Source organism: Juglans regia, chromosome 3 (genome assembly GCF_001411555.2).
Source record: "Juglans regia cultivar Chandler chromosome 3, Walnut 2.0, whole genome shotgun sequence".
NCBI lineage: Eukaryota > Viridiplantae > Streptophyta > Magnoliopsida > Fagales > Juglandaceae > Juglans > Juglans regia.
In genome coordinates this window covers 4,473,024-4,485,348 of record NC_049903.1, presented here as the reverse complement: position 1 = coordinate 4,485,348, position 12,325 = coordinate 4,473,024, and the positions used below count along the sequence as shown (strand labels likewise).

The following is a 12,325-nucleotide window of genomic DNA, read 5'->3' as shown; positions in this document are numbered from 1 at the left end:
GGTTGTTGCGAGGAATGCAGACATAACACCCACAAATGGCCTTTGTACTGGTGTTCCTATGAGATGGAACTCAACATTTTTTATGTTGGAGGCGGCCTAAGAATATAAGGCAACCTTTGAATTATTAGGTGATGAAGACATTCAATATATAAAATATTTTGATGAGCACGAGGGATTAGGAAAGTCTATTAATGATGATTTGAAGGTTGTTGCTACTTTTGTAGATTATTTGAGACTTTTTTACGATGTCACATTGAGGTAGTTCAAAGCGCGAATAAGAGTGTGCCTTTACATGCGGATATCCACGACATCTTATCAACTCCTTGATTGTTCGGTCTCATGGAGTATAGAAGATGAAAAAAATCCTCAAAGCTATCAAATTCCCAATCCTGGGCAGCCCTACTAAAGTTCACATTCCACTGTACTTGGTTCCCGGATATTACCATAACATTAGCCACTAAAACTTCTTTTTCACATGCGATCCTGAAAACTAATGGGGATGAATCCTTAAGGTCATTATCTACACACCATAGGTCGCTCTAGAAATTAATTCTAGAGCCATCTCCCAACACAAGTCTAGTGTGACGAGTGAATACCCTCATCCTCGTCTAATATGCTTCCAAAGTCCCACTCTATAGGCCTCGCTCACCTTTCTAGTGCTCCAATTCCCCCCCCCCCCCCCCCACCTCCATATTTGAAATTAATCACCAACTTCCATACGATTTCTGATTACTTAGTATATATCCACAAACATTTCCCAAGTAAGACCCTATTAAAAATCCTTAGATTTCTGATTCCCAATCCACCAGAAGAGATAGAAGAGCATATCTTATCCCAGTTAACCAAGTGGAATTTGAATTCCTCTCCATGAATACCACTCTAAAAAATAAAGTGCTTTTGATTAATTTGATCCTACTACATTTTAATAAGTACAGTCTCTTCCAACCAGCCAATCTACGTTCAATCTTTTCAATCACTGTATCCCATATCGATTTAGCCCTTGACACAACTCTCAACGGGAGACCAAGGTAACTTATGGGAAGAGAGGAAACCTTACATCCAAGAATATTAGCCAACTGCTGGGTGTTGCGAACATTAACAATTGGCACCAACTCTGATTTGTCGAAGTTAACTTTCAGGCCTGATGTCGTTTCAAAGCAAAGTAAGTGTAATGACTTGGCTTAATAATTCTAAGGTCGAGATATTACTAATTTTTATTGGGCCTAAATTATATTTAATAGACCATATTGGATAAGTCCACTAGCCATAAATTATTAAGGTTGTTTAAGAGTTTTAATTAGGTTCAATAACTAGGTTAAATCTCATTTATTATTATTTATTGAACGAGTGAGACTCATTTTAGAATTTAAAGATTTGGCCATTAAAAATTTATTTCAATTTAAAATCATCACTGATTGAAGTCTCCTACACAATCTGAGTTACTGTCAATCCTACATTGAATGAACTAATATGTCATGTTTTTAAATTCAAACTTTCTTCCTGAATGATCGTGACCAAGTCCAACTCGAACTCGAACTTGTCGGCATCCTATTCCAACAAAGATACAACTCTACAAGTCATCTTCATGTTAAAACTCTTTAACCTAGTCCAACTCAAACTAGTTGTCACTCTCTCCCAAATCTCTCTATAAATATCTTCTTTCGCGTGTTATTTGGAAAAAAAAAAACCATAAACTTCTCAGTTCAGCACCATGATCGATTTTGTATCAGAAATTTTAGGAAGCAACACTACAAGATAAGTAGCTTGATCATAAATTAGGATTAACATACGTTAGCTAGTTATATATATTATTATTAAAACCAGTTCTTTTAAAGCCAATGTTTACGTACCATGCATGTCTTAATATTTGCAAGCACGTCATTCATCATGTTTCATTCCACATATTATATTTATATATGTATTATACATCTCACATTAAATAAGACACGTAAATTTTCATAAGATCAAGTGTAAGATAAACTCATAACAGTAAATTAGATGGTCATTCAGATGCATGGTACGAATGCGAATTTATGGGTGGACGTGTAAGCCACAGACCTAAGCATGGTCTACTATAATATGCTATAATATTATTAGTGGCTCCCCTTATGACGGCATGATGTGGAGTCAGTGCACAACGTTGCACACAAGATTAAGTGCGTGAGTAAGTAAGATAAGTATGACAAGTTAGATAATTCAAGACAACGCATGCATGACATAAGCATACGCATGAATGATCATGATTTTAAGTTTTCAGCATAAAATATTTTTTGTAAAAGCTTATGTTAAGTATATTTACATTATGATGAGTTTCTTACTAAGTCATCAACTCATTTTAGTTTGTTTTTATATTTTTAAACCACCTCAGGTTAAAATTATTTTGACGATAAAGCTGCAAGATGAGACTTATTCCAGGGAGGCATGACAGTGACCTAAATTATGTATAGAGATTTTAAGTTATGATTTTTATGACACAAGCTTTGAGGAATTTTAATAAATGCTTACGCGCACCATCTTTTATAATTTCAGCATTTTAATAAAGAATTATTTTATTTATAGAATCTTCGTACCCGACGATTCCTTTAAAATAAAAGAAAATATTTTTTTAAGTCAAGGTTCAATAATAGCATTCCAGCTCCCTAGAATGTTTTAAGTGACTTTATTATTAACCGTGAGGAGTGGAGTGTTACAGTAAGAGAGCCCTCAATGCCCACATATGGGTCTTGTTCTACCTCACAAAAAATCAGTGTGCCATCTGTAAATAATAAGTGAGAAATGTTTAGAATACCCCTATTGGGGTCACTAATTGAGAATCTAGCCACAAAACTATTGTTAACTAAGGTCGAGATCATTCTGCTAAGCGCCTCCATAACAATGACAAACAAAAGTGGGAACAATGTATCCTCTTGTCTTAGGCCCCTCAAGTTATTAAAGAAACCAACTAGACTGTCATTTACCAACACTGAAAACTTCACCGTTGAGATGCACTATTTGATCCAAGAACAATATATCTCCCCAAATCCACACCTCCCAAGCAAATATATTAAGAAGTCTTAATTCATGCGATCATAGGCTTTCTCCATATCCAACTTGCATAAGATCCCCCTTATTGCCAAATTTTAATCTACTGTCTAGGCATTCATTGATGATGAGAACTAAGTCCAGGATTTGCCTACCCCTTACAAATACATTCGGGGGTTTTGAAATGATCTTTTCCAACACTTCCCCTAGGAGGTTTGCAAGCACTTTAGATAATATTTTATACACCTCATTTACAAGACTAATAGGTCGATAATCTTTCACTTCCATTGCCCCAATTTTCTTAGGAATAAGAGCACTAAAAGTGGCATTTATGTTTTTTTCAAATTTTCCAATTGAAAAAAATCCCTGAAACACCTTCATTAAATCCTCCTTCACATAGAGAATCCATTAGGGCCAGGTGCTTTATAACCATTTTCCTCACCACTCCAAAGACCTTGAACTCCTTGAAGGGTTTCTCAACCAAGAAACATTTTGTGGCTTTATGGACGCAAAGGCTAGTCCATCGAGCTTTGGCCGCCATCCCACTTGTTCAGTAAGCAAGTGTTCGAAAAAACCAGTCACATGCTCTCGAATCACAGGAGACTTCTTACAAGCCACACCATCTATATTCATCATTTCAATGTTATTACTTATTAGTTCTCCTATGAGAGTTAGCCACTCTATGAAAGAATTTCGTACATCAATCTCATTCTTTTAACAACAATGCTCTTAATTTTTGTCTCCAAGAGATCTCCTCCAATAAGATAACCTTATCTAATTATGACACTAACTCTACCTTCTGAGACACCTCTTCCAAGGAAAGTGCCTAACCCTCCTGTATCATTTATAACTCTTGTATCTCTTCCAACATAGACTTCTTACGGCCACCAATATCACCAAAGGATTAAGCATCCCAAAGCTTTAGATATTGTTTTAAATCTTTCAGCTTACCTGCAAAAATGAAACTAGAAGTGTCGTGAATATGATATGAAGATCACTATTATCTAACCCTGTCCACAAAGCCTTCAGTTTTTAGTCACATATTTTTGAAGCTAAAATACTAACATCCTCCTTGAATACCACCACAATCCAACAAGATAGGAAAGTAATCCGAATAAAGGCAAGGCAACCTCTTTTGATATAGGTTCGAATAATGACTCTCCCACTTTGACGAAACTAAAGATTTGTCCAGTCTAGACCACGTATGATGATTGGACCACGTGTATGCTTCGCCGATGAGTGAAAAATCCACCAAACCCAAATCAAAAATACATTCCGAGAATTCCATTATTGCAGGTCACAGCCTACTGTCTCCTGACCGTTCACCTGGAAACATTGTAACATTAAAGTCATCGCCTATGCACCATGGTAGGTCCCACCAACATCGAACCCCTAGTATTTTGTCCCATATAAGTTTTATGTTGCTAACGGCCTATAAATACAAGTAAATGCCCACAAAAATTTGTCTTTCACATTCTTAAAAGAACATGCCACTGTGTACTGCCCAATGAATTCCTCCATTTTCTCTACCACCATTCTATCCCACATAACTAATATACCTCTGGAAACCCCATTAGATGCTAAGTAGGCCCAATCCACATAAGTGCAACTCCATAAACTTCAAACAATTCTTCTTGTAATATATTTCAGCTTAGTTTCTTGTATACATACAATGTCTGCCTTCCACTCACATAGTAAGTTTGCTATCTGAAGATGCTTATTTGCCTCTTTAAGTCCTCGGACGTTCCAAGAAATAATTTTAGGCTTTGTAAAAATGTCTGACTTCCACTCACGTAGTAAATTTTAGGCTTGAACTGCCCTTATAGTTTAGAGACCAAGTTAGTCTCTTGAGCTCACTCTATTTTTTAGAAATTGATTTCTTTTGGTGAACATGTCCAACTTCAATGGCTATGAGCAAGGCCATGAATTGCTCCTCAAAACCCTTACATTCAATTCTCACACAATGTTGGATTTCCTTCACCTTGTGCAAAATTGAATTGGAAACGCTATACTGACCTGGCAAAAAAATTTTGAGAGATACGGGCTCCCCGAACATGTCTATCGCTTCCTTGGGTGTCCACTGTGACTCCAACAGCACTCCCACTTCTCCTCAAAACCATTGTGACAACCATACCACTTAGAAGGGTCACTTACAGGCAACAACATCTGATAAGGCCCCACCGTGGCCTCGTTAGTACCCTCAACTTCATAAAACAACACCCGTGCCACTTCAAGGTGTTGTGCAACCTTCATCAGAGGGGAAACCACCTGGATCTCAGGTGGGGACTCACCATTTCCATCTATCAGCCTTGTTTGTCCTTGCTGAGTCTGAGATCCAACGTCCGACGGTACAACATCAACAAGATCCAGTTCTGGTTCTACTGCAGTCGACTTCCCTCTATCACCTCCGTCGTCTAAGCCCCCGTCGAAGGTTTCACAACCAGTGTCAAGTCTGTTGGGGCCTTTTCCAGCGAGGTCAGTTGCCTCCTGTAGGTGGAAGGCCTCACCATGTCTCCGCCTCTCATTCTCCACACAAGCTAAGCATCAACTTTGGCCTTCCCTCTATTCTCCCCCACAGGCTGAGGCTTGCCTGCCAATCCATTCCTTTTCGATGGCCCCACAGGCCGAGGCCAAACTTATCGTCTCAGGTCCATTGGGTCCTTATTAGGTCCCACGGGTTGAAGCCCAGAGTAAGGCTTCATAGGCCCATGACACCCTTCTGCTACATAGCCTAAACCCACTACCTTATCCTCCTCAACGCAGCGTATTAAAGCAACCACTTTCTCCTGCAGAGCTGCCAGTTGAGATTGTATGTCCTTCAAGATATTGTGCATGCCATTGGCTGCCATTTCGACAACGGGCCTGCCACTGCCTCCCTTCCAGTGCACATGTACTGTACCCTTGTTATGAAGGGCCATTTTTGTCCCCTTACCATGAGTGTGTCTCACGGTGGCTTGCTTTAAGCCACCGCCAGCCACTCCACACATTTGCTCATGGGGCTGCACTGACACTGTCAATTGCACCAGAGCCTCCCTATAAGACAGACTTTGTTTTTAGGGGTCCCCACCCCCGATGCTCTCTATGATGTTCCACCAGTGTTACTTAACATGGTTCCCTCCCCCGCTATACCTTCCTTTAGTGCACCTGCCAACCTTTTCCAACTCATTCCCTCCATATCATCAAGTTTAAGTATAAAATTTTGCCTTCCACCCCTGCTGTACTCTACTAGCACCATGAATCGACCATTAGCATATGAACACTTATGTGCAATGAAGCTCTTGGCACCCTCCCTTGATGTAGTGTAAAAATCATTTGTTCCCTCTTCAAGCACTCCTCCAAAGCTTTAGCAAACCATTTCATTGATACCATCTCAAGTCTCACTTCCTTCACTATTTTCTAGCTTCTCTCTGGTATGAGCAAGGAGTTTCCATCCTTTATAAAAAATATAAAAAAATAAAAAGGAAAGGAAAAAGGAAAAAGGCTTTTCATTCTATGACTAATTTTTTTCTGAACCCATCTGCTCTACCACGCCTACAAATCACTGCTCTGCTGTGAACTCACGGCTGAATCCCAATAGACCTCATCGGGGTTTTTTGTTGTACGGAATTTTAGATTGTACAGAGAGAAAACACCAACCAACTCAACAAAGTGAGAGAAAACCAGTCGTCTAATTTTAATGAGGTTGTTTCTTGGTTTTGTTCAGTCACTAAGATTTGATTGCTTTTAGATAATAATAGATGAAACAACTATTGTAAGAGTCCTATTGAAATCAAGACACATAGGTTTGATCTGCCATTCATGCAAGATTAAAAAGAAGTTTTTCTTCCAACCAAGTTGTTGGTGTATACTGGTTGATTATTGTAGGCATACCTTGCTTCCTATTCGGAATAGGGCAGGTCCGATTTGTCAAGGTGGCATTGCTTATCAACCCTTAATATCTTGATGACCAAAGCTGTTTAAGATCTTGAGTGCTCGACACACTTCTCATCACATATTCAAAGCTAGCCGGCTCGAACTAATTTAGAGTGATATACAGTATTATACCAATGATGTCAAGTAGCGAAGTACCCAAATAACAAGAGCTAAGTTGTGCCAATGAAAAATAATAGAAACATGGAAAGAAGAACAGACCAAAAGAATAGAAAAAGTTAAGAGCAGTTTAACAAGCAAACCATCCAGGAAATGGCCTTCCAAAGATGTAGTCGACTGTCTGCAGAATTATCATTAGACTAGGCCTGGTAAATAATTACACAGATTGAGAACTGAGCTACTAAAAATAATCTTTTCACGTCATATTCTGAAGGTCATCTTTTCATTTCTTTGCAGATTATCCACACTGAAGATGAAAAAGTGTCACTTAACTAAGAAAACCACTGAGATTCTCAAACTGAAGTTCTGTCCAAACAGAAGCAGTCGTGCTTTTCCGCAAGGATGTGTAAAGCACAAATAACAACAAAACTAGCCAGCGAGCTATTTGAGTAAAACTTTCATTGGGAAATTATAATGTTATGGTAATATATGGTACACTGTATTTGCATCTGTTCAAGGCTTCTCTGTGGAGAACCGAAATAATCAAGCCTAATCTTCATCCTCTTTGAATGACTTCTATGACTATGAGCTCTTTTTAACACAACTCTAGAGAAAAAACAAGAGGGAGCTTATTTACAAAGTAGTCATGAGTAAGGGTGGACATTCCTTATTCTATCCCAAGATTTGAGCTGGCCAAAGACGCTTCCACCTTGCAATCTCCTCCTTGTCGTAAAGCTTCCTAATTCCACCATAAAAGCCATCTGCTTCATTGCCTTCCTCCTGATGCTCCTTCCTGTTTATCACCATCCGTCTCCATCGTGAGCCAGGAGTATACTGGTTGAACTCCAATATCACATTGTCTGTCAACAACATGAGAAACTTATAGGAAGTTGTCAACAAAAACTTAAAAAAGAAAAATAGAAAAGAAAAGGATCCAATTATGCTACTACTGCCATGCTTGAAAAATAACCAGAGATTAAGGCATGAACATTTTAGAAGAAATTCTTCATACATTTTTGTCAGTGAATTGGCAACTTGCTTAACTACTCAAGGGAAGTAAAAACAATGAAACACACAGCCCCGAGGAGCCTAAAGATGGCTGTTACAAAAATAATACTATAAACTCCAAGGTGTATGGTGGAAATTTAAATGCATAATTTAGCCAAAACGGAATACCTGAAGGGGGAAAATTGATTTGATCGAAAAGCAGCGCAAGCACAAGGATAAAATACCTTTCAATAGAAACTACTATCACTCGGACAACTCAGATTAAACTGAGGGTTCATACATTAAACAAGATAATGATAAAAAAAAAAAACAACAACAACAACAGCAATATAAACAGTAATAATAGGTGAACCCTAAACAGCAACCTGAACATTAATAATTGATGTACCCTACACAAAAAGGTGTACTCTCAGCTGTACAGAATATCATTTGGATCATGGACATCTGCATCAGACCCCTACCAAATTACCAATGCTGGTGACTGACATATATAATATTTTAGCCTTTGATACCATGACAGACAAATTCTATTGAACAATCACGCTGCTGTGTTTTAAATTGTAAGAAGGAAGATTTAAATCTCAACTCCACTAAATTCCTCTATCTTATCCTTCATTTTTAAGTCCCCAACTCCCTGAACCACTCTACTATGGCGAGAAATAGACAAGCAAAAACTATATACGTAGTTTAATAAATACTTGTATACATGTTTGAGTTTATCTGACGACATCATATAACATGTCTATGGCTCTATGGCTCAAAATGCATTATATCTCAACTTCATCAACAAAGTCATACGTTCACAATAGGCACATTAGAAGAAGCTACAAAGGTGCTTTCTTTTTTTCTCAGTTGTGCAATAAAATAAAGTGAACTATTAGTCTCCATGCTTGTGTGAAAGATGTGTGAATGCTGGTTCATGCAGAAGATGTTGGACACAAGGTTGCGTTTGGATGTTGAAGTGAGTTGAGTTGAGTTGAGTTGAGATAATAAAATATTGTTAGAATATTATTTATTATTATTATTATTATTTTGGGATTTAAAAAAGTTGAATTGTTTATTATATTTTGTATTGGGATTTGAAAAAGTTGTAATGATGAGTTGAGAGGATTTTTGGTTCCAAACCACTTAATAGGAAAAGAGTCCTGCATACTCCAACAAGGAAAACTGATACCAAATAGTTGTCTACTTAATAAAAATAATGTAAACTACGTATACCCTCCTCCGTAATACAAACTCATAAAAGAAAACTTCATAACAACTACAGAATCTAAGACGATCTTCTCACCATTATGATGACAGCGGCAGTGATCCTCATTCCCGTCGCAGTGTTCCAAATGACCAATGAGAGCATACCACCAACCTGAAATAGATTCAGAACAAGTTATTACATTGTTATCTACAGGTGACGGATTAGATCATGACAATTTTATTGTACATTTATTAATTCTTTTAGAGAAATAGTTTAACAGACATTAACAATAAATACATGTGGATTTCAAACCAACAGGGAAATTTACAAGAAATGAGACCTGATGCTGCATAGCAAGCTGTTGAAATTAAAGGCAGAAACCTCATAAAAGCATACTGGTTCAGAAACACACCATGTGGGAATTCTTTCTTTCTTCTCCACTGGATCTCAATATGATCTCCGGGCTTCAAGTCACTCAAACAATCAGAGGCATGAAGAACATGCGGGGGAGTATCAACTGGTGGTGCTCTTAGCCTATCCCACTGTATATTTTCCTCTGTTGTCCGCCGCCCATGAGGTGAGTATCTGAAATAAAACATCGTTTTGAGTTACAGTGCTCTTCAGTAAAGATGAGCTTAGCACATGCAAATTCAATTTCGATGTTGATCACTATCATTTGCAAAGTCACAAATCTTTATCAAATATATAGCAAAACAAAAAAATATATAAGGAAAGGTTTCCATCAGGTTTAGTTTTGAAGATTTGAGATTTCATATAATTGCATAAAAATATGTACTTCTCTCAAACCGACAAAGACACCAGTGAATTGACAAAAGTTCATGGAGTCATTTTTTAAGAAAGCCTATGTTCCTATACCTTGCCTGAAAAGTGTCAGTCCGCGAATCATATCTGAGTTGGGCATCATAACATGACAGCATAAAACCAACATGACCATTCTGCAATGAAAATACAAAGGATTTTATTGAATTGTTCAACATTCAAAGAAGCAATGGTACTGTCACTGACTAAATATGGATAAAGAGTAGAAACTAAAATACAAGACTACAAGGAGCTATTGTTAGAAGACTAAACAGAGTTACGACCGGAATAATTTAGTTGGCTAGTTGCAGCCACTTACCTCGCGATTATAGACCTGAGCCGGAAACCATAGCTTGCCACTTTCAAGAGAGAGATACCAAGCCATGATCGAATCAACCTGTAAATAACTCCTTGAGTGGCTGCTGCTTTCTAACTTGGGTCTAAACCAAGAAAAAGCCCATACCCCTGAGAGGGATTCGAAAAACCCTTTTTTCTTGCTTTGATCCAAGAGGGTTGAGCTTGTGGCTACATGCCATTGCCATTCTCGATAAGCAGCATCACCAATCAATTTACCCCATTTGTGTTTCATGTGTTTCTCCCACAAATGGTCTGTTCTGCATCTATCCCTCAAATAACTACAGACTGCTGCCATATTACATAACGCAGAAGGCGAAAGCCGGTCAAGAATGCATTCCAAGGCCAGGTCAGGCAAATCCAAGAGAGAACTATCATCTTCCTCAACATTCTCTACCTTTGAACTGAGACCCATCTTCTTAAATGGCATGAACATGGGTACTTGAAAGGAAATATTAGCAAGCCTTCTTTTCTTGATCCAGGACACAAGAAAACTTGATAACTCCCCCCAACACCAAGGTAACAACAGCTTCATCTCACCCTTCCATGGAGGGAGTGGCTTGTGAGTGAAAGACCTGGAGAGGAGGATGAATGATACACAAGAAATTATGAAGTAAAGCATGGTATTGAGTTTTAAGTTTTCAAATGGGTCTATCTGATTTTCGGCACCGAATGAAAAGAAGATTGAATTAGGAGGAGCCAATCACAAATGAAACAATGGTGACTGCTACCATTATTTATGAGTAAAAGCGCCAAATTGAAAAACAATTTTTATGGTTCTCTTCCATGTTTCGACAAAGAAACATCCACCAATGAAAGGAAAGTGTGTTCTAATTCGGCGGAATGGGTCGGAGTTGTCGAGCAGAACTCAATTGATGCGTTTTAAATGAGGGGCTTCTGTAGACACCGCAACCGACAAGAGCTGTAACTGCTGTTAGTTAAAATAGCGCAAACGGCAAAAGTTAAAACAAAATTACAAACGACAAGGCTGTGCTTCTTCCGTGCATTTGGCATCCACATACAGCGAATTCCCACAACTCGGAGAACCAACAGTGTACAGTCAGTGTGGGGGCAGACGGGCAGCTGTCAAATAGAGATTGAGGATGTCTTTTTCTTTTCGAGGCAAATAAGAATAATATCTGAGGAGCCCCCACATCCAAATCACTGAGTTTAGCCAAATTTTACGGAAATATTATCCAGGACGGATATGGGTGGGTTGGTTTTTGACCAGAGTTAGGTGAATTCAACCACCATAGAGTTTTAGGCTGCCAAGAAATCTGAAATTTAATCAGAAAAGAAAACCAAGTTTGAAGCATAAGCTTGGTGATTGACTGAGATAGGATAAATTTGAAGTGGGGTCCTTCCCAGTTTCTCCCACCACCTGATATTCTGCCTAACTTCCACCAAACTCCAACACCCTCGTACCAGTTTTACCAAAACGACACAAATTGCTGAGCAAATCAATGCCCAGCCGAGGAACGAGAATGCAACATGTTGGGTTGCATGTGAAATCTAGTTTGAGAGTAGAAAATACGCAATCTATGAATTTGTTTGATTGTCATTTGAGTTGACGTTTGAGCGAAACTCAATCCACACTCAAGCGAAATTCAACTCGCAAGTTCGCTCGAGTCTCGCGTGATAGTAAGCTCGAACAATATACAAATCTTAGTGTTCGTTCGAGTTGTACTCGACATATCACTCGAGTCAATGTTCATTGGCTATTCACTCGAGCGAATGAAATATTTTTTGTCAATTAGGGTTTCTAGCATTGTTTTCTATAAATATGTAATATTTTAATCTCTTGTGGGGGTTCTCAGTAGTTTCAGAGTGAACAAAGAGATGCAAAGTGTGAGTGTATATTGTGAGAGAGAAAAAGCCATAGAGTGAGTGAGTTGAGATTAT

The 12,325-nt window shown here is 38.4% G+C and overlaps 1 protein-coding gene across 4 annotated transcripts; it reads right to left on the bottom strand.

Moving 5' to 3' along the window:
• Nucleotides 1–7,492: 7,492 nt before the first annotated feature.
• LOC109013353 (F-box protein At2g32560-like) lies at nt 7,493–11,341 on the bottom strand. Of its 4 annotated transcripts, none has more exons than XM_035689002.1 (5): nt 10,389–11,341; nt 10,127–10,206; nt 9,591–9,835; nt 9,347–9,421; nt 7,493–7,929 (listed from the first exon to the last, which is right to left on the bottom strand). In XM_035689002.1, the coding sequence occupies exons 1-5, from the start codon at nt 11,043–11,045 to the stop codon at nt 7,817–7,819; spliced, it is 1,170 nt and encodes a 389-aa protein (XP_035544895.1). In that variant the 5' UTR covers nt 11,046–11,341; the 3' UTR covers nt 7,493–7,816. The 4 variants fall into 4 exon arrangements, with proteins under 4 accessions (XP_035544895.1, XP_018850952.1, XP_035544894.1 ...); XM_018995407.2 differs by having other exon boundaries at nt 9,663–9,835; nt 10,389–11,291; XM_035689001.1 differs by having other exon boundaries at nt 7,493–7,910; nt 10,389–11,289.
• Nucleotides 11,342–12,325: the final 984 nt, after the last annotated feature.